This window comes from Euprymna scolopes, chromosome 37 (assembly GCF_053919585.1).
Source record: "Euprymna scolopes isolate OS-2025 chromosome 37, ASM5391958v1, whole genome shotgun sequence".
Lineage (NCBI taxonomy): Eukaryota > Metazoa > Mollusca > Cephalopoda > Sepiida > Sepiolidae > Euprymna > Euprymna scolopes.
In genome coordinates this window covers 6966548-6992669 of record NC_136518.1, presented here as the reverse complement: position 1 = coordinate 6992669, position 26122 = coordinate 6966548, and the positions used below count along the sequence as shown (strand labels likewise).

Here is a 26122-nt window from a genome sequence, read left to right as displayed (position 1 = left end):
TGAGAAAAAAAAATGTTAGAAATAACTAATAAAAAAATTTCTAACAATAGGCGTGAGAAAAAAAAATGTTAGAAATAACTAATAAAAAAATTTCTAACAATAGGCGTGAGAAAAAAAAATGTTAGAAATAACTAATAAAAAAATTTCTAACAATAGGCGTGAGAAAAAAAATGTTAGAAATAACTAATAAAATTTCTAACAATAGGTGTGAGAAAAAAAAATGTAAGATATAACTAATAAAATTTCTAACAATAGGCGTGAGAAAAAAAAATGTTAGAAATAACTAATAAAATTTCTAACAATAGGCGTGAGAAAAAAAATGTTAGAAATAAATAAAAAAATTTCTAACAATAGGCGTGAGAAAAAAAAAATGTTAGAAATAACTAATAAAATTTCTAACAATAGGCGTGAGAAAAAAAAATGTTAGAAATAACTAATAAAAAAATTTCTAACAATAGGCGTGAGAAAAAAAAAATGTTAGAAATAACTAATAAAAAAATTTCTAACAATAGGCGTGAGAAAAAAAAATGTTAGAAATAACTAATAAAAAAATTTCTAACAATAGGCGTGAGAAAAAAAAATGTTAGAAATAACTAATAAAAAAATTTCTAACAATAGGCGTGAGAAAAAAAAAAAAAGTGGAGGAATTAATTTAACACTTCTGGCAACAGTTGGAAGTTAGGAAGTACGTTAGCTAACCATAACCGTTTTGACGGAATGGAGGAAATGGAATAAATTTCTGACTTTTACACCAAAATACAAATAAAGGTGCCGTTACTTATCAAACGATTATTTTCCAATCGATTAAAAAGAACCAAGCTTCAACTTTAATGTAATTCTTTGTGTAATGTTTTTACTTTTAAAATGGACTAAACATTGTATTAAAACTCTCAAAGAAAATAAAACTTTGATGCAAACTTTGGTGCTTGTTAAGATGGAGTCGACAGATGGATTTTTTAAAAATATGTCCTTTTATGAAAGAACGATATGGATGTACTTAATTGTCATGACAAAAATAGTAATATATCTAGAAATTACTTAGCTTCATCAAGTAGAAAGTTTATAGTGAAAAGTAATTTTTGGGTAAAATTGCATTTTTCTTAGATGTTAAGCAGTGAAGAGCTCACAAAAAGGGGACATAACTCTGAACAAATATTTTATATTACTTGTTCATGACGTGCAATATTTATTGTCTAGCAATAGACTTTTTTTTACTAAAAATATGTTAGCAGTTGTTCTACTTAATGAATTTTCGTAATTTTTGCTTAAAAAACGTATTTAAAAAATTGATTTGTCGACTATCTTAACAAGCACCCAAACTTTTAAGTGAAAGAAAAATTCTTTATTTCATTCATTTTCCGCACAACAGACTTATAACAACGTATAATGTTCTTATTTTCTTGCTAGAATCAGCTGTTGTGTTGTCATAATTCTCTTTAGGATCCACGGGTTGGTCGGCTCACTTCTGAACGGATAGGAGGAGGAAACTTGTGTTCTTCCAAATCCAAAAAAAATATTTGGACGAAAGATGATGTGGCCTGCTGGAATGTGCGCATGCTGAAACTTAAAGAAACTCAAGCGTTTCACTAATACAAGGTCGATGTTACTTGCCTTTCGGAGGTCACACTTACAGACCAAGGCCATTATCAAAGTACCTCTATAGGATGCTGCTTATCTCTACTACAGTGGTCCCACAGATAGATCCAGGCGCCATGGTGTAGCACTGGCCCTAAGCGATCGGGCAGACAGGTAATCTCTCTACATCTCGTCTGTGTTCGTCTGCGGGGCACTCTGTTCAATATCATTGTGGTGGCTGTGTATGCCCCCACTCTTGATGCCGATGAGGTTACCAAGGATGCCTTCTACAATAGCCGGCTGTTATAAATGGTATCCTAGCAAGAGACTTTGTGGCGGTTGCAGGTGACTTCAATGCCCACACTGGTCCCAGAGATTTAAACACAAGATAAGTTGTTGGTGACCGCTGCTCGAACGGAGAACGGCTGATTGCTTCTAGTCACTGTGCCTAGTACCTGATTCCAGCACCCCCAAGCGGTATCTAGTATCTTGGTACTCAAATGACAGTGTCAATAGAAATCAAATTGACCACATTCTGGCCAAATCTTACTAGGCCTCAAATATCCTGGACGGGCGCGCATTTTGGGGAGCCGAAACAGACAATAACCATGGCTCTGACCAAGTTGTGGTGCGATCAAAGCTACGCCTTCGCATGAAAGCCAACCCACCATCTAAGCGCCCTGTGAAATATGACATCTTGCAACTCAGATGCCAACAAGCCAAAGCAGATTTTCAGCTCTAGTCATCAAATCGTTTTGCTCGTCTCCAAGCACTTCAACCGATTAAGTACTCAGCTGAAGACTCTTGGCAGTCATTTAAAACCAGCGTAGAACTTGCCAATCAAATCAAACAAGGCTGCTGCTCGGAGAACGACTTCTGTCAATTACATTGCAAGACCGCCCGTTCTGCGAAGACTGATCTCAATACCTACTGGCGGAATGTCTCTGAAGAGATGGAGCAAGCTGCCTCAGTGAGAGATTCCTGTAAGCTTTACCAAACCCTTAAAGTGACGACCAAAGGAAACAGCAAGTGAAACGTTGCTGGATACGAATGGAACCAAATGGCAGACTGCATGATACGTTGAGACATTTCGAAACCTTACTGAACCACGACCCTCCCTCTCAAACCTCCTCGAGTATGTCAACTGCGAGCTGCCAACGGAAGAAGAGATACGAGACATCAAAAAAAATAAAAAATAACAAGAGAGGACGCACTTTTAGCAGAATTGTACAAGAGCTGTCCCGACTTTATGGCCAGTTACTTTCACCCAATTGTCGATGCTGTGCGATGCTCTGAACAACTACCTCAGGTCTGGAGCAATGCAATACTCCTTCTACAAAAAAGGCCATCATTGTGATTGCCACAATTAGAGGGATTAGTTTGATTGATGTTGCCTCTAAAATCTTCTCAATTATCTTTTTGCGTTGTATCCAGAATATTGGAGACTGCCGAACCCAACCAAACCAAGCAGGATTTTGTAGAGACAGAGAATGCACAGATCAAATTTTTTACCTCAGATGAATTTTAGAACAGCGGTGGGCTTATCAGCAATCTACTGTCAGCCGCTTCATTCATTTCACTGCAGCCTTTGACTATGTGGATCACAGAAGCCTTTGGGACATAATCCGCCACGATCGCTTCCTGGCTAATCTTCTCAACTTCATTAAGGCGTACTAAGTGCACATCCGAACTAGAGTGAGGTGCCACAGAGAATTATCTGATTCCTTGTCGTCCAAGCAGATGTCTGCCAAGGATGTGTGCTCTCCCTCATCCTGTTTAACTACATCATCGACCGGATCCTAGAGAAGAGCTTGGCTGGTGTCAGAGTAGGCTACGACTGTTCCTCACCGATCTCGACCTTGTCACTGACTTTGCGATCCTTGGCGAGTCCTACACAAAGGTTCGGCACATGCTCGACAAGGTCAATCGCACTGCCAAAATGGTTGGAATGAGAATCAACCCTTTTAAGACAAAAATCCTCTCTGGAAAGGCCCCCCCCCCTCCATATCTGATAGAGTGGCTATAACCCTCGATGGTGAAGCTGTAGAAGAGGTCGAGGGCTTCAAATACTTTGATGCCAATTTTACAGCCGTCAAGTGAAAGACAAAATCACCACCAGTATCAACCGGAGTAGAGCAGCCTTCGTGCATCTTCAAAACTGATTTGTCTCGCCAGGAGATAAGATGTTCCATAAAGTTGCGAAACTATGAGGCCATGGTCAAAACAATTCTTCTCCAATGCACCCACTGGTTGGAAAACTTGGCTTGCAACAGTCAAAGCAGATATGGAGATCATGTCCAGTCCTTACGTTTTTTGGTGTCCATCACATAGCTGGATCATTTCCTCAGCTTAAAAAAAAAAAAAAAAAAAAAAAAAAAATCGCCCAAATTCCAAAAACAAAAAGTTCCGTCAACTCTCATACCAACACGTATTCAAGAATCAAAACCAGATTTCTTCCTCGAAATCAAAAATAAAAATTCTTCATATTAAATCTGCCACAACAGCAAATAGTGTCTCACCTTTTCAGGAACCATTTCGACAGTCATCCCTAGTGCCTGCGGAATTACCAAAATGTCGGAAAATATAATTGCTGCATCGAGTTCAAACCGTTTGATGGGCTAAAAAAAAAAAAAAATTTTGATGTTCATCTTTTTTTTATATAAAAATAATAAAAAAAAAAAAAAAAAAAAAAAAAAAAGAAATGCAGAGTCCCTAAGTCATTTGAGAACAGAAGCTATCTTTGCTAGAGAAGAAAAAAAAGGCTTATCTGAATCATTATCGAATTTTCAGATGCATTGCTATGAAGGCCTGACTTTGAAAATCAGACAAGATATTCATATAGGTTAGATATCCAGAGTGAGTACAATATTGAACAGCTTATGATATATTAACAGAATAATATTTATATTAGACATTTTAGTCCGTTAAAAATGGAAAAAAGTTATGGGCCGTTGAATTACAATGAATGCTTTATGCAAAATTAATTTAAATGTGTACTCAATTTCGCATTACATACTAATTTACTGATCCCTAACAGTATATCGAATGGATACCATAATACTTAGTGCATTGCACCTTATTATAACAAAGGTGCGTAAAATACTTTAGCCAAATCGGTCTGCCAGTTTTTAAGAAATAGAGTGGACAGACAGGCAAACAGATCAAGAAGAATATATATACATATTATACTATATACATATTATACTATATACATGTATTATAATACATGTATTATAATACATGTATATAATACATGTATATAATACATGTATATAATACATATATGATATACATTATATGATATACATTATATGATATACAATATATGATATACATTATATGATATACATTATATGATATACATATTATATAATGTACATAATATAATATACATTATATAATGTACATTATATAATGTACATTATATAATATACATTATATAATATACATTATATAATATACATTATATAATATACATTATATAATATACATTATATAATATACATTATATAATATACATATTATATAGATTATATATATATATAAAATAACTAGCAGGCTGCCTGGCATTGCCTGGTCATAAAATACACTTAAATATGCAGATTTCATATTTATTATTATACTAGACTATCCGTGACTCGTTGTGTCAGTATGTTATATTAGCTATGGATATAATGTTATATTAGCTATGGATATAATGTTATATTAGCTATGGATATAATGTTATATTAGCTATGGATATAATGTTATATTAGCTATGGATATAATGTTATATTAGCTATGGATATAATGTAGGAGCGTGACACTTGTGACGTAAAAAATAGTTTCTAGAGTCGTTCTGTTTATAATTGTTTATTTTGGAAAAAAAAAAAAAAAACTTACAGCCATTGAATTATAAGTGGTTTGCCATACTTATAGGTAAATGTGCACTGAACAGATACCATAATACTTAAAGTTAAATTCAAAATTTGATATATCTTTTAATTTAAACAAAAAAAAAAAAAAAAAAAAAAGAAAAGAAAAGAAAAGCGATTGTTACGCTGAAAACTTTTTTTTTTCTTTTTTTTTTTTTTTTACAGTGATCACCACTTATCAAGGCCCGGAAGCCACTCAGGGATAAGTGTTATTGCAAGTACATTACGTTAGTGTGGAGATTTGATTAAGTGTTTACTTAAGGGGGCGGTTCATTAGGAATTTGTTAACATTGGACTTGAAGACATCCAAGTTGTAGTCCGGTGGGAAGCAGACAGACGTACACAGTAAAACAATGTTTTGTCGCGTTGATTATTCATTTGTAACGCAAATTAAAAAAAAAAAAAAAAAAAAAAAAAAAAAAAAAAACATTTTCGGAGTTATTTATGTTGGTAGTGTAGAAGAAAATGTATGAAGGTTTTTTTTAAGAAAGGTGTATTAAAAAAAAATGGAGAAAAAAAAAAAAAAAAAAAGACGGTGGATAAATCGCCATTGTAAAATGCTCTTATGGATGCAAGACGTATACCTCATAGGATATCTAAAAATGTCTATTTTTTACCTGCAAGGTGACTTCACACGCCAAAGCGGGAGTTTGACAAACTTCAAAGAAGGAATGCTTTGACCGGATCTCTTTGAATTCTGAAAATAAAAATAGAAAGAAAATAAAGATAAAATTCATTTATAAAAAGAGCTTAGCAGAGAGGGTAACAAATTTTACATTTTCTTTCATTATAGGCACACCATACAGATTTTTCTTTAAATAGAAACACGTATAAATATGTTTAGAAAGCCGTCCAACGCAAAGAACAAACACTTTAAAAGCATGTTTATCAATATATTTCGGTGAAAACTCGCCCTCAAATTTTTTTTTTCTTTTACGCTGCATGGACTTTATAAAGAAAAAAAAAACTAGTCCCGCTAACAGTACCCCCATCTTGATAAATCATCACCCTTATCAAAATAAGGGCGAATTTTTGCCAAAATATATTGACAAACATTCTTTTAAAGCATTTATTTTTTGTATTGGATGGCTTTCTAAATGTATCTTTACATACGTGTTTATATTTAATTCCCAGTTCACCAACGTCTTTAAAACCGGAAACTAATCAAAAAAAAAAATAAAATAAAAGATGCATCAAGTGCGCTTGAAAGCCAAATTACAACGCAATTTTACGAAAATAAATATTTTACTTGCTTGAAATTTATAATTTAAATATTTTTCAAAGTCAAACTCCATCCTCAGTATCTCACTTTTTTTTCTTCTTTCTTGCAGTGTTGTAAAATTGAAAAAAAAAAAAAAAAAAAGTCAGTAATAAAGATCTGCGTGTTGTCTCTCAGCGGTTGTATTTTGAAATGTTCGGAACGGTGCGTTGGTGATGCAAGATTAACGTCAAGGGGGAGCGAGTTCTGTTATAGAAGCATTGATTTAATTTGAATAAAATATGCATCAAGTGTGCTTGAAAGCCAAATTACAACGCAATTTAACGAATATAAATATTTTACTTGCTTGAAATTTATAATTTAAAGATATTTCAGAATACAACCGCTGAGAGACAACGTGCGGCTCTTTACAAACAGACCTTTCTTTCTCCAACTTTACAACATGGCAAAAAAAAAAAAAAAAAAGAAAAAAAAAGAAACAAAATACTGAGGATGGAGTTTAACTCCGAAATATATTTAAATTATAAAAATATATATTTTCATAAAATTGCGTTGTAATTTTGCTTTCAAGCGCACTTAATGCATATTTTATTTTATTCAAATTAAATCAACGTTTCTATAATGGAACTCACCTGACATTAATCAAGTAGGATTTTTTTTTTTTTTATTTGTTTTTTAATCTAGGCAGAATTCTGGACATAAACCAGCATTTTCCCTTTTTTCTTTTAAAATGCTCCAAAATAAACCAATTATGCCTTAGCCTGCCCTACAATCGTCAGGGCGGGTGTGAGGAGGGAGTTTCTTCTTCCTAAGTAAAAGTCTCAACCTAATTAATATTCTAATCTAAGATAAAGAATAATAGAACCAGATTCTCCAGTTCCCATCAGCAGCGGATGACATCAAAGCTGAGCAAACTTACCTGGCAGGTATCGACCTGCTTGTCTCATTACCCATACGGGGACAATTTCTGTCTCTTCCCCACGGGCAGCTCGAAGGATGAGGTCATTCTTCAGGGCGGGAAAATTCTGATGGAAAGAAGAAAGACCAAATTAGCAACAACAAAAGAGAAAAAAAACAAAAACATTACGTGCAACAATTTCTCACAAAGTTCAAAAAGTAAAAGATCCCCCATTTGCCCCCCCCCTCAAAACTCAAGAAAGGTATTCAAAAAGAGATAGGAATATCGGTAGACTATCAGGGAGATCCGCTGTTGCCCAGGATTGAATTATGATAATCAAATCGTCTACATGTAAACACTATCAATAATTCCCCCCGCTCTTTATCTGTGCCTAAACCTAAACGTAGATTCCATGAACAAAGCTTTTTTCTTAGAACTGCACGCCTGTGGAATTGTCTTCCGTTTTCCTGCTTTCCGGCTGACTACAATATGGTTGTCTTCAAGTCTAACATAAATAAGTTCTTGATGAGCCGTTCCATATAAGTTATCAACTTTACCAAATTTTCATTACTAATGATTACTATAATGTCCAATTTCTACTGTACACTCTTTAACCCTTATCCTTGAGTGGCCTCTTGGCCTTGATAATGTGGTGATGCCTATGTAAAAAAAAAAAAAAAAAAAAAAAAAAAATGCTCCACGCTTCCAATACTAATCGGTGAAACTGACCATTTTTTAATTAAATCGATTGATTGCCTGCTCTAGTCAATTTTAAACTAAAAAAGATATATTTATGACTTGGGTGCCAAAAGCAAAACATACAACTCTCCACCCTTATTCCTTAGCCTGTAAGCCATGCCCATCTATATCTATATATATAAAAGCGAAAATGTATGTATGTTCGCTTTTTTTGTATGTCTGTAAAAGGCTTTTTTCGCTGGACTTCTCGGTCGGCTCATTCCATCTTAAAACTTTTATATGCTGTCTAAATGATAATATCTAAGAGTTATGAATGGGGGTCACGTATGTATTTAATTTGCCCGACTTTCACATGCTATTTTTTCCAGATTTTTAGATCGTCGCATGTATAAAAAAAGTATATATATATAAAAAAAAAAAGCAAAACTGGATTACAGAAACATGTATGCACATATGTAGCCATGGATTTGAATCGGCAGTTCCCAGTGGTCTCCGGAAAGCAATCTAGATGTTTGATCAATGTCGGCTTTTTAACGTCGTATCAAACAATTGCTTTCGTCTGGACACTCCCCTAATAAACGGGGAGCTAGTTTTCCCCAAAGTTGGGTAAAAACAAACAAACCGAGTTATTGACCTCATTAAAAACTGTCCCGCAGAAAATGTTAACTGCTAACTAGCTATTGTTTACGGCGTCGTAACACTTGCAGAAAATGTTAACTCCACGATTTCCACTCGACCTGATTAAGTCATTAGGTGCGCGCACCTGTCAATTCTCTTCCTACTTAAATAAATTCAAACGTCTTTCAGTAACTCTTTCTTGCTGGCCGATCGGTTAACGTGTCATGTTTTTTTCACATTTTATTTTCCAATTTCATCTCAGGGCTTTGGGTTCGATCCTACCTACATACCAAAACTTTTTTTTAACCCCCCCCCCCGTGTTTCTCGCCCGGGTAACGCCGGGTACCCCCGCTAGTCTATAATATAAATCTCACCTGGCTGTTTAAATGTATGGATGCATGTTTGCATGTCTGCCTAAAACTTTCGACAGGGGCTACGAATTTTCATGAGTTCAGTATCATTTTTGAAGTTCGACCCTTCAGACAACAAATATCGAAAAATTAATGAACATTAATTCCTTCAACCTCAACTGGGCACTTTTCTACAGGGAGGAATCGCTTTTTTCGCTGATATTTTCCAAAGTTATCCCCTCTTTTTGATTGGCTAGCCTTAATTTAAACCTACATCACTTCCGGTTTGGCGATGGGCGCAACAGCAAAGGCGTCAAGTATATTTTTTTCATATTCTTTGCCTCCTTCGCAGTACGGGTGCGAGCCTGCCTGTTGCCACTTTTTTTTTTTTGGTCCAACACACACCTCCAAACACCCTAGCAATGCCAGACACCTAGGCTAGTACATACATAATAGAAAAATCATATATATATATAATAGAACAAGTGAAGTATGTATGGTCCCCTGTGAGTGCACAGTGAACGAGGAATAAAAAGAAAATGACTAAGTTTGTCGGAGGAGGGGGGGGGAACCAAAAACAGTACTTGTCATGTCGAAAATAGTAATATATCCAAAAATTACAAAAATTCATTGAGTAGAACAACTGCTTTTGAGATTTTACAAAAAAAAAAAAGGTATCGCTATGGTCTGAAACTCGTCAGCTATTAAAGTAGCGAAAAGGGAGATAAGTATGTCCCCTGTCTTTGCAATCTTCAAGGTGTTCACATCTTGGGAAATGCAATTCCCCCCCCCAATTTTCTGTAAAAATTCCTTTTAACTATAATTTTCTACTCGAATGTTCATAACTTTTTGATCTATTACTATTTTCGACATGACAAGTAAGTACCATCGTTTTTGCTTAAAACCTCATTTAAAATAATCGATTTGTTGACTATCTTAATAAGCACCAAATAAAAATCAGTCTTTCTTCAAGTAAAGTCCCTCGACAGTTGCTGCGGGTCTGTCATTAAGCGGTAAACTCGTTACATAAACATTTTTATTATAAGAGAGTCAATATGCACTCGTTGTCCAACCTCCAAAGGGTGTTTATTCCAAAAGCTGTGGTAAATATTTACAACGTGCCCCAGTGTATTATAAACGCCCCAACCTCCCCATGTTAAGAACGGCTTTCGGAATAAATACCCCCTAACCTCGGAGTTTAATTATTTTTAGTATGCAATGCTTCATATCGACAAAAATCAGTCGACCGATTACATCCTATGAATACAAATTTGGAATAGAGATGTCAGCAATCGTCCTGGGGGTGGTGGTGCTTGAAGAAAGCCAATATCTGAATGAAAATCTGGGGTCACATCGGCCAAAACGTTGTGAAAATGACACTCAAGATGAGAACAGTAGTCTGAATAATCCAAATACCCACCCCCTCTATTTTTGTAAAGCGTTTTTAAAAGTGGTCAAATGTAATACTCATCCGCCCTTCAACTTCTTTGTGCAATGGTAGTGGAGCGATTTAGCAGAGGATGTGACTCTACAAATTTACCATCTAGATTTGATAGCGAGAGAGGGTGATGCCTTTGTATATACAGGTTGTCCAAAAAGTCACTGAAGGGTTGAAAATCTGTCATTTTACCATCAATGATTATTGTTTCTATTTCAGATACTAGCAGGGGTGCCCGGCGTTGCTCGGGTGTTTGGAGGTGTATGCTGTGCAAAAAAAAGCAAAAAAAATGGTTAATTTTTTAAAATTTGACCCCTATTATGACCCCTTAAAATTTATAGTTTCGGGCTCAAATCACTTTATTAAGTTAGATCCAGGTTCAAGGAACCTATATCTAAAATTTCAAGTGTCTAGACACAAAATTGTCGGAGGAGTTTGGTAGAGTTCTTAAAGGTCAAATCGTTGAAATTTGACCCCTTAACAGACAAATTTCTGGCTGACACCCGTCACATCGATTTTCCCAAATCTCAGTACCCGGTATTTCAAATTTCGAGTCTATAGACTAAAAATTGACAGAGTTATTGCGTAGGGAAATGTATACAGACAGACAGACAGACACACAGACAGACACGTTCACTTTTATAGATATATAGATTTTACAGATAATATTTTGAAAATTAATCATGGATAAGTATAGCATTGAACAACGTACGCAAATTGTGAAATTGTTTTTACCAAAATCAGGCAACGCTTTGGCGACATTATCTCTCACTATGGCAATGTCAAATGGCCACCACGTTCCCCATACTTGACTAGCTCCGACTTTTTCTTGTGGGGGATATCTTAAAGAAAAAATCTATGCTAATAAACTTCAAACGCTGCAAGAATTGAAGGAAAACACCAGGAACGAAATAAAGGAGTTAAATCACAATCCAGAGATTCTGCAATATGTGATGAATAATATTTTGGAAAGCGCATAAAGACTCAAAACTGAAAATGAGCAACATTAAAAGACATTTTTCGTGAATAAAGATTGAATTTTGCATTTTTTTAAAATTTTCCAATGACTGTCAGATTGTGTTAAAAATTACAGAAAGATCAAATAAAGAATTTTCAGTTCCAATATACATATATATATATATATATATATGTATATATATATATATATATATATATATATATAGCCAGTAGAGTTTAGTTTCCTAGAAGTACATCCAATGAAACAACATGTGTCTACCAAAGAGTGCTCAATGAGTGAACAGAGCAGGTATATTAAATTTATTTATACAAACATTAATGGCTACATATGTGCATACATGTTTCTGTAATCACCCGCATTATTGGGGAATTACGTCTTCAGGCCAAGAATTACCAAGAAGAGTTTCGACGGTAATTCTTGGCCTGAAGACGTAATTCCCCAACGCGGGTGATTACAGAAACATGTATGCACATATGTAGCCATTAATGTTTGTATAAATAAATTTAATATATATATATGTGTGTGTGTGGGGTACTAGTGCATTTATTGATCCGTGCTGAAATAACGTTATTTAAAAAGCCATTCTTAACATCGGGGGAGGAGGGTGTTTTGTACTTATTCTAAACTTTAATCTTACAACTGAAAAAAAAAAAAAAAATACTTAAATAAAACTTGGAAATGCGATTTAAAAAAAAAAAAATAGCGCGGCACGCGGCAGTAAGTGCACTAGCACCATATATATATGTGATGTTATGTTCGTCCATTAGTTGCGAAGATGACCGCAATTGTTCTGTGAGTTTAAAGATGACTTGTTAGACGGAGTTGAGTTCCCGAATGTTTAATAATGCTGTATCATTGTTGATTGCCCTGTCTTTTACAACGTTACGTTTCTTTTTTCGTTCTTCATTGCGTGTGTGTGTGTATATATATATATATATATTTGTCGAAAAAAAAAAAAAAAAAAAAAAAATGGGCCGAAGGGAGACACTCCAAGGCGAGGTGGCAAACGTCAGGGTTGCAAAAAAGATATACTCTTTTAACGACCCTCAAACGGGTCTAGTAACAGCAGTAAGAAAATGCTTGCCGGAGCAAGTCAAACGGCCTGGTCTAGTCGCCACGATAACTACAATTCGACTCGGGAGGGAATGGAAGAACCTTTTTTTTTTTTTTTTTTTTTTTTTTTTTTTTTTTTTTTTTTTTTTTAGGTTTTACCTCCCCCCACCCTCTTGACCATTATACGATTTGCTATGCTTCACTCATGTTGGTTTCTTTATCTCCCGACAGATGGACTCACCCAACGTAAGCATCCACCACCTCATATATATATTATATAAAAGAAAGAAAGGACAACGTACCGGCAGGAACCAAAAACCACCGTTTCCAAAATCACGTTATGGAGAAAACCGTAAGGTAAAAAAAAATATTCAACAGAAAAAAAAAATCCAAACGCAGTTGTTAAAAAAAAATGACGAATCCAAACAAATTCTTTGCAGAACTCAAACAGAAATAAAGTTTTAGCTTTTTAACTTACGTGCACGGAACATATGGACATGTTTACTTTTTTTCAGTCGTGGTGTAACTTAAGCAATAAACGCAGTTATTTCCCTTGACCGGTGTAAGCTTTAAAAAGTTTCCCTCTTTAATTTCTTCTTTTATTTGAGAAATCTCTCTCTCTCTCTCTCTCTCTCTCTCTCTCTCTCTCTCTCTCTCTCAGGCCTCAGGCCACCCCACCCGGCGTTGCTTGGTTGTAAAATACGCTTGAACATGGTATTTTATGCAGATTTCGTATTTATTCTTATAGAGTCAATTCTTTATTGGTTATTATATTGTAACCCACTATATAGTAGAGATTTCGAAAGATAGATAAATAAATAAATAAAAGATATGACTTGGGTACTATCAGCTAGAATCGAAATCAAAACATATAGCTCTCCAGCGTTATTCATTACCATACGAACTAAATCCATATGCATATCCAACCTTTTAAAAAGTAACGTTGTTAAACGTATAAATGCATAGTTGCACATGTGTAGAAGTAACACGTTTAGTCGACTTACGCCAGCCAAGTTCTAGTTTTTCAATTTTGACCACTTAGCAGCTATTTTTACCGGTTAAAGACCAAATTTGTTTCATATACCCAAATCACCTATATATCAAGTTTCAAGCCTGTAGACTAAAAATTGACAGTAGTTTCGTAGAGACCGTTGCTCACACAGACAGACAAGGTCACTTTTATGTATATACTAGCAGGTTTCCCAACGTTACCCAGTCGTAAGATATACTTAGATATGATATTTTAATTCATGTAGATTATGTATTTATTATTATAGAGACAATTCTCTATCGATTATTATATTGAACCTAGTAGTGAGATCAAAGCTAAAAAAGTATATATGTAAGATTTGGGTGCCTTCAGCTAGAATCGAAACCAAAACATACAACTTTCCACTCTCATCCCTTAGTGTCTTAACAAGGCCTAGTCATCCATATACAGTACTGTTTCGCTGTTTCACAGCTCATCAGTGTGGCTAGACAGGCATATATATATATATATATAATGCTAGGTTTATTTATGGTGTCTTTTACATATACTAAAAACCCTTCCCAATACTTTGCTGATGAGGAAACTTTGTTTGTTAAAAACACTATATGTAAAAATTATTGTCCGTAGCTTGATGTCTACCACAATAAAAACATTGTTTTCCGAAACGATCGTACAAATTATTGATTTTGTTGTTGTTCCTTCTTATGAAACGGATTTTTAATTTAATTCTAATTTGATTTTTAAATTATCAATCACATTACTAAATATTATATATATATATATATATATATATATATATATATATATATATATATATATAAAATAAATTTATTATTTATTTTCTATTTATTTATTTATTTATTTTCCATTTAGTGTCTTCTAACAACTCTTGCTGACCTTTTTTTAAGTGATGACCTGTACATTTCAGTTGACCTATATTATTTTGCCCTATATATTTTTTCGCGCCTTTACCATTTCCTGTCTGGGTCATTTTGACAATTGTTACTCTATTTATATTTAACTCTATCACCATTTTTTTTTTCTCTCCTCTTTTTCTTCCTTGATCTTTTTTATTTATATTTATATCTCGGCAGTAGAATGAAAAGCATATCTTGTTTTTCTTTTATGGACCAAGTAAAGAATAGATACCCTGTAGCAGATGACACCGCCTGGCGGTGACAAGCGCACAGTTCAACTAACACCTGTGATTCGACCTTGACATTGGCACAAGCACATGGCGTCGGTTGTTTGTAAACACGTCAAATAGCAAACATGCTCGAATATTCGCAAGCAATTTTTTTTTCTTTCTCATATATTTACAAAACTTTTGAAGAGTTAAAAGAAAAAATATATATTTACAAAACATTTTTTTTTTTTAAGTAAGTAACAAAACGAACGTATTTAAATAAAAGATATTGAAATAAATGGGTGTCTTTCTGTTTCGGATTTTTGCGACCAAGATTTTTAAAATTTCGATTGTTTATACTTGTGATTTTATTATGCATAAAAATTGCCTCGGCCTAGAAGGATTTCTCCTTCACTGACCACATACATCGCACTTTAAATAAATATTGAATTATATTAAAAACGTACTCAGAAAAAAATGGCTAAAACAAAAAATAAATAAATAATAAGGTGTTAAAGAATGAACCTTTTTTTTTAATAAGTTTTATTCAAACAGTCTTTATTTGAACTTAATGGACTGCTTTTTTTATTTATTTATTTATTAACTGTTTTATTCTTTTTATCAAACAAAAATAGAACTTTTATAATGAAATATATATTATGGACTGTTTTTCAAACATCGAAATTTTAAAATTAAAGTTTTATTAAAAAAAAAAAAGAAAAAAAGACGTGTTTTTTCTTTTCGAGATATTTTTTTTCACCATTTATCACTTTGAAATTTTATTCAACAATGAAATGATAAAAATACAAAACTTTTCGTTAAATATATTTTTTAAAAATTATTATAAAATATCTATAAAGTCTATTTTTATTTCTGTAAAAGTTTTTTGAAAGTTCAAATAAAGTTTATAATTTAATTGAAAAAAAAACCACCTCGTCTTTTTTTTTTTTTTAAAATAAAACTAATTTTAATTTTTAAATTTCGATGTTTGAAAAACAGTCCATAATATGTCATTATAAAAGTTCTATTTTTGTTTGATAAAAAGAATAAAACAGTTATTAAAAAGTTCTGTAAATATATTAAAAACGCATGCAGAAAGACACCCATTTATTTAAATATCTTTTATTTTTAAAAAAGTTTTGCTCGCGAATATTCATCAAAATTTAATATTTAAAAATATTATTTTAAAAATATATTAATTGTCGCTGAAGTTAATGTTTTAAACAATAATTAAATAAATATTGAATAGTCTTAAAAACGCACCTAGAACCCCCCCCCCCCCAAAAAAAAACACAGTACATAAAAATCAATCTTGGTCGCAAAAATCCGAAACAGAAAGACACCCATTTATTTCAATATCTTTTATTTAAATACGTTCGTTTTGTTACTTACTTAAAAAAAAAAAGAAATGTTTTGTAAATATATATTTTTTCTTTTAACACTTCAAAAGTTTTGTAAATATATTTAAAAAAAAAAAAAAAAGAAAATTGCTTGCGAATATCCGAGCATGTTTGCTATTTGACGTTTACAAACAATCGACGCCATGTGCTTGTTCCAATGTCAAAGTCGAATCACAGGTGTTAGTTGAAATGTGCGCTTGTCACCGCCAGGCGGTGTCTTCTGCTACAGGGTTTCTATTCTTTACTTGATCCTCTTTTATTAATATTATTGGAATTTTTTCCTTGTACACATTTTTGTGAATTTTTCCATTGATTTCTGCCTTTGGATTATTATGAACCATCTTCTTCCAATTACGAGATTAGGCCCTGTTTCTTAGTGTTTTGTCCGAATGAAATAAAACTTTGGTCATAACTAGTTTATTATATTCAAAACATTACATCAAAACACTAGGGTCTTTGGCCTTTTTTTTCTCCGTACTACAGCATATGTTCTAGATGGCCTCCATTTAGCTTTTATTTTTTGGAGGTCACCCTGTATATATACATGTCAGGTCATGTCATATGTTACTGGTACCATGTAACCCAGTACTACCTGCCTCATGGTCGGGCCACCGGCGACTAAACTGGTTCCCCCACCAGACTTGTTTGGTGAGGAGGGTGGCTAGTCTCCCTGAAGGATTAAAAACAAGACCTTACAAAGGGCGAATGAACCCTTTTTCGGAGTCAACGGCCAACTAGCACCGTGTGTGTTTGTGTGTGTGTATGTGTGTGATGGGGTGGAGAGGGCTCCCGTAAGCCATGGTGAAAGCAACCTTTCTAGGAGAAGCAAATCTCTGATTTAAAAAACCATGAAGTGGGAGACCAGTACCCGCATTAAGCTGGTCTGCAGTTTAACTTGTTGCTGGCTATCTTGCTCTTGCTTGTTGCTGGATTTCAACATTTTGAACCGAGAGAGAGACTTAGCTGTCGTACAAAGCTAGGACTCTGTAACATCATCTTTGTATAGATACTCCCTCAGGCATTTGTCTATTAAAATGGTCCCGTGGCAATGGAAGTCATTTTTGGGGCTCATGGACTTTTAAGTGTCTGAGGGAGTGGCACTCGTCTGACAAGACGTTGCAATCATATATATATATATATATATATATATATATATATATATATATATATATACAATTATATAAATGCGACTTTATCTGTATGTGTGAGTTCGTTCCTTATAGACTCCAAAACGGCTGAACAGATTTTCTTTAAAATTTACAGAACTTTAGTGTATAAGTCTGGAAGTGATCTTAGTTAAGTTTTGTCTCAGAATACCTCCGACAATAACCGATAATCGAAACCGTTATTTTGATTTATCTATCATTGGTAAAGACATTTTTTCCATGTCATCGCTTAGCAACAATGATAGAACAATGGGCCGTGAAAATTCTACTGTGGGTAAGTTGATAGTGTGTTTTTTTTTTTTGCATGACGTGGTCTATAGGTTCAAACTCTGCACGTAAATTTATTATTTTTTTTTTATTAACTGCAAATAATTTTATAAGACTTGAAAATTTACTGTTTTTTTGTTGTTTCTTTTTGCATAATGTGGTCTGTAGGTTCCAACCCCACACATAAATTTCTGAATTTTTTTTTTTTCGTTGACTGGAAAGAAGTTTATTTATAAGATTGGAAAATTTATGTGTGTGCGTATATTTTTAAAATACATATTATAATTGCAATATAAAACTGGAATATTACGATACTTGAATTAAACTGAGTTAAAATGAAAAAAATGTTTTAATTTCACTCAAATCACTTAAAATAATAAAACTTCAAATAAAACTTTCTTTTTTTTAACTAAGTTTACTTTAAACTAAGTGTTTGGTGTGAAATGATTATTTTCTTTAATCTAAAAATTCACACCCACAACTTAACATGTTTTTATATTCTAAAAAAATGTTCTTAAATTTAACACCCCCACCCCCGGGCTGCCTACTGTTGTTTTGACCCCCCCCTGCCCCCGCTACTTTCACATTTTTTTTTTTAACACTTCTTTCCACCCGGGCTGAACTGCTGTTTTGACCCCCCCACCACTATCACTTCACACACGGGCAACACAGTGTACCCCGCTAGTATAATATAAAATAAAATAAAATCTTGTGATTGAAAATTTATTCAAATTTTCTAAAACACATTATAAACCTGTACGAAAGGAGTACAAAATTATAATTATCTGACAAGGAGTACAAATAAACAAGAAAATCCTTATTCCATGAAGTTTCAAAGAATGCAATTCTTCTCATCAGAGAGAAGTTTGCAAAATATACAATAAATTTTACAGGTTAATGCATCACAAAAAACAAACAATATGAAATTCATCATACTTGAATCAAAAAAGTTATATAACAGTTAGTGGCAGTTTATAGGGATTCAATGATATATATATATATATATATATATATATACAGTATGTCACAAAAGTGAGTATATCCCTCACATTTCTCAGAGTTAATTTATTTTCCCCTTAAAATTACTCAAAATATAACCACTAAAAGCTAAATCCCTAGCAACAACAGTGAGTACACCCCTTACGAAAAGTTGTCAATATTAACATACAACATGTCAACGCTCAATATTTTGTGTAACCACCATCATTATACAAAACCTCACCTTTACCCTCAGCCTCTTCAGTAAAACAGTGGTTGTCTTGGATGTGTGTTTTTTGGGTCATTGTCATGCTGGAACGCTGCTCTGCGGCCCAGTTTCTGGAGGGAGGGGATCATGCTCTGCTGCAATGTTTGACATGTTTCCCTCAATAAAATGTAACTCTCCAATACCTGCAGCACTCATGCAGCCCCAGACCATGACATTCCCACCACCATGCTTGGCACACTTATCTTTGTACTCCTCAAATTGGTGTGCATGGCTGTCACCCCAAGAGGAAGCCTCTTCTGAAGGCAATACACAAGAAAGCCCATAAACAATTTGCTGAAGACATGTCAACAAAGCCCATAGATTACTAGAACCATGTCCTATGGTCTCATGAGACGAAATTTAATTTGTTTGGTTCTGATGGCTTTAAGCATGTGTGGTGGCGACTAGGTGAGGAGTACAGAGATAGGTGTGTCATGCCTACAGTCAAGCATGGTCGTCGGAATGTCATGATCTGGGGTTGCATGAGTGTTGCAGGTATTGCAGTTACATTTCATTTAAGGAAACATGAACTCCAAAATGTAATGTCAAACACCTGTTGAACTCTTCCATTTGCTTGCTTTCCAGCTGACTACAATATGGTTGTCTTCAAGTCCAACGTAAACAAGTTCTTGATGAACCATCCCCTTAAGTAATCCAATTTACCAAATTTCCATTACTAAAGATTACTACAAAATCGTCCCATTGACTACCATGCACTCATTAACTCTCATCCTTGAGTAGCGTCCGGGCCTTGATAAGAGGTGACTTCTTTGTAAAAAAAAAAAAAAAAAAAAAAAAAAAATACTTGCCTATCAAGTGCAGTTAAACATGTCAGATTTTAATGTAGGAAAATTCAGCTCCCCAAAATGTGTCACCATTCTAAATTGAGGCAAATATAAAATTTGCGTCAGTCTAGAACGATTTCTCTTTCACTTACTGAAAGCAGAAAAGATATTACACTTTCTTCCTAGCTAAAAGGTTAAGGTAGAATGTGTCTGTTGATGAATTGTTATTCCATGATAAGGAGTTATGTCCCCTTTAGTAATTGATAGTTTAGAGAAGATGGCTTGTTGCTATAGGTGGCGCTGTTTGGCAAGATGTGTCTGACAAGTGAGAGACTTATTTGCATATGAACGATATGGTAATTTGCAGCTTGTTTTGTTATTGGCCAATCATAATTGTGTTGAATGAGGCCACAAATCTATATAAGACTGACATGGTCTTTTTACTGAGTTTTGAGGATGTTGAAAGGTTGTTGGCATTAATGGCTTAAAAAAAAAAAAAAAAAAAAAAAACACCTTTAACTGGCCATGTTTTTGAAGATTGCAATTCTACAACTTCCAAAACACTATAACCATGACAAATAACAATCCAACAGTTTACCATTCAAACTCCTTGCCTTCCAATTCACAGGAAATCTGTTTTGGAACAGATACACCGAGGCCATTGTAAAAGCTTTAAAGGCTTCTGCTGTTGGCATTAGTGGCAAAAAAAAAAAAAAAAAAAAAAAAAAAAAGCCATGCTTTTAAAGATTATTTGAAGATTGCAATTTCCATAACGAATAACAACCCAAGAGTTCACCGTTTTGGAACAGATACACCGAGGCCATTGTAAAAGCTTCAAAGGCTTCTGCTGTGCTAAAAATCACTCGCCAGAGAGCATCCTGTATATTTACAAAGCCACTATTACTCTATGCATGGAGTAGTGTTGCCACATCTGGCTCGCTGTTAGCCAGCCTCAAGTCAAGCAGGTCTTGCACTATTAATCAAGCTCCAACTGGTCTCCTTGCTGCAATGTTGATACTTGCGACTATTTTACAACTACTAAACTCTCACCTTGTACCCCCCCTCGATGGACGTGCTTCAGACAACTCAACAAGCAGCAAAATCCCATCCCTTCACTGGAGATTTCTACATTCTGGAAAGCCTTTTACTCTACTTCGGCTAATGAAAAAGAACTAAAGCTACTTGAATATACTCTCTGAACCAAGCGCAAGATTACTTGATTGCAATTGTACTTAAAGGGATGGTTTGAATCCCCTGAAATAGCTAGTGAATGTCTCGCATCGGTTAGGATGTCCCATCTCCGGCAAAAACTAAACTGAAAGAGGTAAGAATTTCTGAATGTTTTATACCTGAACATGCGTTGCTGATGTTAACCCAACGTGTCCCACTTGATTTCAGCAGACCCCCTCTTTTATTTCGCCAGAAAACCAGGACCTTATAAAAATGTTTAACAATAAGTCTGGGGTGACAATACAAAATATAAAATATACTGAAACTTAGTATTTTGAAAATACTAAAAAATGGTTACTTGTTCTATCCTACCTTATGCCAAGTAACTTTTCAACTGTTTTATATGCGAAATGAATAACTACTCTGGAGAAATCGTCATTCATTTTTGTGAATGATAGGAAGTCCTCCCACCAATTTAAGTAGACTACAACGCTCTTATATTCAGCATAAAGTTATTTCCCACTTTTGAAAGGGATAAATTTTTACTTTAACTGCAACTCAACACTTGCCAGTACTTGTGCACTTTTGCCAGTGCTGAAATAACATTTTGAAAGCTCTTAACATGGAAGAGGGTGTTCTGTAACTCTGTCCTTCCACCTAACAATTTAATAAAATATCGTGAAGCTTGAATTTTAACCTGTAAAAACTTAAAATAGCTTGGCAAAAGTGTACAAGCACCCACTTGCCTTCAAAATGACTTAGTTTTCCAGATCTGAAGAAAAATAACATCACATTCAAATTTGTGGCAGATAAGTTTTAAGACATTTTATTCCAATGTATTAATGATTTGGAGCGTCAGTTGCCATTATCATGGTGTCTTGTAACACATCAGTATTTGTTCAGTTGGGTGGGGGAACATGGCCGCTAATGAATCAATGGAATACATTGAATAAGTCTTGAATATCTAGAAAGCTACTTGTCTGCTACAAACTTAAATGTGATATTCATCTTCAGCATACCTGAGAACATTTAAGTCAACTTAAAGGTTAATGTTGAGTTGCAGTTAAAATAAAAAGGTACTAGTGCAGTTATTGATCCGTGCTTAAATGTTTAAAAAGCCATTCTTAACATGGGGGAGGGATGGGTGTTTTGTACCTATTCTATACTTTAACCTTACAATTGAATAAAAAATATATCAACTTTAAACTTGGAAATATTTTAATAGCGTGGATCAGTAAGTGCATTAGAACAAAAAAAAATACTAAAATGTTTAACAATGACTTTTACTTTATTTTTTTTTTTTTTTTTTTTTTTTTTTAGAACCATGAACTTGTTACTCGTGTGCTTTAGAACTTAGCGATCATTTTTATATTCACTTATATAAAGTGAACCTTTGCTTTAAAGGGGTAAACTTTGTAAATTTAAAATACTTTGAAATCTGCACATGTTGTTACTTGATATACACATAGTAAGTCTTAACAATTTAAAACGAAAAATACAGCATTTATGTTAAGAACTTTGTTTTTGGAATAGTTTTGAGTCCTTTTCACGTTTTGGTTGTAACCTTCGACCTTCATGTTAACTTGGAATTTGCACGAATCTTCAACGGAACCCTTTTCCTGCATGAGGGTAACATGCTCTCCTTCCAGTTGGTTATGACTGGATAGAGGTCCTAAGTAATCACAATTGTATTTTTGGCTACCCACACGGGACTGAACCTTTCAGTCTTCTGAAGAATATTGCTTACAACTGAAATCAAAGTACTCTAACCACAGCACTACGGATCCAAAAACATAACTGATCATCTCTAACATAAAAGTACTGTTTGCTGAAATAAATGCAAGAATTGTTTGTCTGTGACAAGCACAGAAGTTCGGCTTGTCACATGTGAAGTTACATAAACTAGGAAAAGGAATCCGAAAATTAGCTGCTTTTACAGTATTTGAACCAACCTAAAACTTAATGTAATTTTGGTATTTTAACTGCAATTCGGCATTCACTGTAAACTTAACTTTTCTAGGTTTTTGGGTATGCTGAAAACGAATATCCCACTTAAATTTGAAGCAGAAGATTAATTTTCTGGCCATTAAGACAGTTATCAATGTAATTGTTTTCACTGGTCGTTTTTCTTCACAAACAAGTACTAATGTGCATGTTACAAAACGCCATTTCCTCCCCATGTTAAGAATGGTGATCACCTCCAATTTTTACTCTGGAATAAAATGTCTAGAAAACTGTCTGCCCCAAATCTAAATATTGAATCGTTTTCAGCAGACACAATAACCTATACGTCAATAGGTGAGTTGCTGTTAAACTACCATAGTTTTCATCTCAAATACTCCTAAGGATAACTAGGAGTATCCCAATTAAGTTGTACACAATTTAATTGGCGCATGGTGTTATGCTCAATTACCAGATTTTTCAAACTTGTTTGAAAACTTAATTTTTTATCTTATTTTGTAATTTTTTGATATGTTCGTTATTGCGACATAAGTAGATACCATTGGTTTTACTTTATACTGTGGAGAATTTCCACTGTAAAGTAGCAAAACAAGTTTGCTACCTATGGCATAGGTAAAAAATAACACTTCGATGGTCGGGTAAAGTTATGATAATACTTCCTGTCATAAAATGCTGGACTGATTAAAAAAAAAAAAAGAAAAACACCCACGTGCTCTTCTGCACAATCACTTTATAATCTCAATCAAACAAAGCGAACGTAACTATCAACATCAACTGCAGCACTCAAATATTTCTCCTTGGCTCTTGCTATTCTCGAGGGTGCCGGTAAGTGATATCATCAACCAACTTTATGTAGAGCGATATTTTTCCGAATACTCATATTTCGAATTTCATTCGATAATTTGAAAAATCAAATATCGAAACATCGAAGCAGTTTATATTGAAACTTTGGTACTTGTACAGTTTAATCGAGACATTAAAAAATGAAAATATCGAAAAGGTTATATTGTACGTATCCGTTATGGAATGAAGTTCTAAAAAAATTTCATAAAGTTTTAATTTTGTTTTTCGCTGTAAAAAAAAAAAAAAAAAAAAAAAAGATACCGAGCAAAAGTTTCGATTTTTAGGAAGAAAAGCTAGAATTAAAGATGGGGGGGGGAGAGTTTTGGTGCTTTAAATTGAATTATCTTCCCCGTGGCGTGTTCTAAAAATTCAAACAATTTAAAATATTCAAAGATGTATATCTTCAACGTGACGTATTTTTCTGCTGTAAAAAAAAAAAAAAAAAAAAAAAAAAAAAAAACCTACTTTACCAAATTAAGTGAATTTTTTTTTTCGGAAATCTTCAGTTCAAAACGGATACGTACAATTTTCAATATTCAATATTTTCATTTTTTTTAATGTCTTTATTAAACTGTACAAGTGCCGAATCTTGTAACCTTTTACATTTCAAGCCTTCCAACCTGTGATATTAACTGTGCTTATGCAAGTTAGTAAAGTTTTAAAAGCTAAAATAGACATGTATCTAAGTTATGGAAGGATTTCCCCATTAAAAAATCGGGTAAAACTATACAAACACCGTGACAGCGAATTACCCCTACCCCTAACCTTACCCCTAACCCTAACGCTGTCACGGTGTTTGTATAATACCAAAAATCGGGGCCTAAACGCCCCCTCCTGCCGTAAAACTAATTCCTTTTCACGTTTTCTCTTAGGATTATCGTCTATAACTTTCATATTGGCAGGAAAATTAACTTTATTTCGTGACTTAACGTGAATCGCTTAAATTGTAACGTTTCATTCAGGTCCGCCAAAAAATTTGATCAAATTTGTCTTTAACTTTTCATAAACCAACTAGCACATACTTGTACATTATATTTGACTCTTAATCTTTGCTACCCCCCCCTCCCTCCACTTGGAAGGCATTTTGTACAAATGCCGAACATGGATAAGAAAATTGGGGTTTGTATTACTGTACACATAGATTCGAAAAAGTTGTCAAATATCTAACATGTTATCAAAGGCAAGATAAGTTACTTTTCTACCTAAATGTATATATTTTTTTTTATTCAATGTAACATATTTATTTAGCTCGAAAAACAGTGTTTACCGATGTATTGGAAAATTCAAGATGGCGTCTCCACACCCTCTTTAACACGGTAAGTTTGGGAAAAGGTGTTATAAATAAAAAACTATACAACATACTATTAAAAACCCGCCGAATATGTCAACCTATGTCACGGTAACATTGTTAGAGTTTCTAACAGTATTTTAACCGGTTTTTTATTACACCTTTTTCCAAACTTACCGTGTTAAAGAGAGAATCGGCCGCCATCTTGAATTTTCCAATACATCGGTAAACACTGTATGCTTTTCGAGCTGAATAAACATGTTAAATTGAATAAAAAAAACACCAAAATTATATCCAGTTTGGTAGAAAAGTAACTTCTCTTGCCTTTGATAACATTTATTTGTTATATATTTTTTTACAACTTTTTCGAATCTGTGTACAGTAATACAAACCCGAAAATTGCAATACTTTCGTAATCAGTTTTCACCGGAAATGGCGAATGTTCAAAGAATACGCTGACAAAATGGTTCACATTGAAGATGTTTCTATATTTTGCTGATTCATTCGGACATAAACACCAAACATTGGTATTTGTGCATTTGTTACCGCGCTGAAATGACGTTATTTACAAAGCCATTCTTAACATGGGGAGGATGTTTTGTGACTGCTTTTACCTAACAATTAATAAGCAAAAGGTACTTCTGTAGTATTCGGGCGAGCGCCATTGTTAGGGAGCGATAACTCCAATTTTTTCTTGGTTAAATATTTTTTTCGGTGCTTCTACACTTTATCGCCGAAACTGGAGACGCCATTTTATTTCGAGCACCTGTCGATTAGAATCAGGGAGAAATCGGTCTTTTAAACTATGGCCGAAGTTAGAAATAAATAAAAACATGAAGATAAACTTCAGGAAAGAACTATGAAAAGTAAAGTGAAAGAACTAGGCACCGCCAAAAATGGCCGAAAAATCAAGTTGTTGTTGTTTTTTAAAACGAAATTACATTTATTAAAATCCATTATTTCTGAGTAACTTTTTTTTTCCAGAAAGATAAAACCCTGAATTTTATCATATAGAAAACAGAATAATGTAAAACTTTTTCTATTGTTTTTAATTCAATTTTAAATGTTAAATTTTCCCAAAAAGTTAACAATTGACATTTTTTGTCTTGCACAAAAAACGTACTTAAATATTTAA

General features: G+C 33.8%; 1 protein-coding gene and 1 long non-coding RNA gene across 2 annotated transcripts in view; one reads left to right on the top strand and one right to left on the bottom strand.

Moving 5' to 3' along the window:
- The window catches only part of LOC145261060 (uroporphyrinogen decarboxylase-like), a 32203-nt gene extending 18844 nt beyond the window's left edge, over nucleotides 1-13359 (bottom strand). The window contains exons 1-4 of the mRNA XM_080119222.1: nucleotides 13222-13359; nucleotides 7628-7733; nucleotides 6107-6186; nucleotides 4095-4193 (exon numbers count right to left, since the gene is read on the bottom strand). Coding sequence (XP_079975348.1) covers nucleotides 4095-4193; nucleotides 6107-6186; nucleotides 7628-7733; nucleotides 13222-13242 — 306 coding nt within the window. The 5' untranslated portion in view covers nucleotides 13243-13359. The remainder of the gene's footprint in view (nucleotides 1-4094; nucleotides 4194-6106; nucleotides 6187-7627; nucleotides 7734-13221) is intronic.
- A 6460-nt stretch (nucleotides 13360-19819) lies between these two features.
- Nucleotides 19820-26122, top strand: part of LOC145261059 (uncharacterized) — a 255210-nt gene continuing 248907 nt past the window's right edge. The window contains exon 1 of the long non-coding RNA XR_013864398.1: nucleotides 19820-23681. This is a non-coding gene — a long non-coding RNA (uncharacterized LOC145261059). The remainder of the gene's footprint in view (nucleotides 23682-26122) is intronic.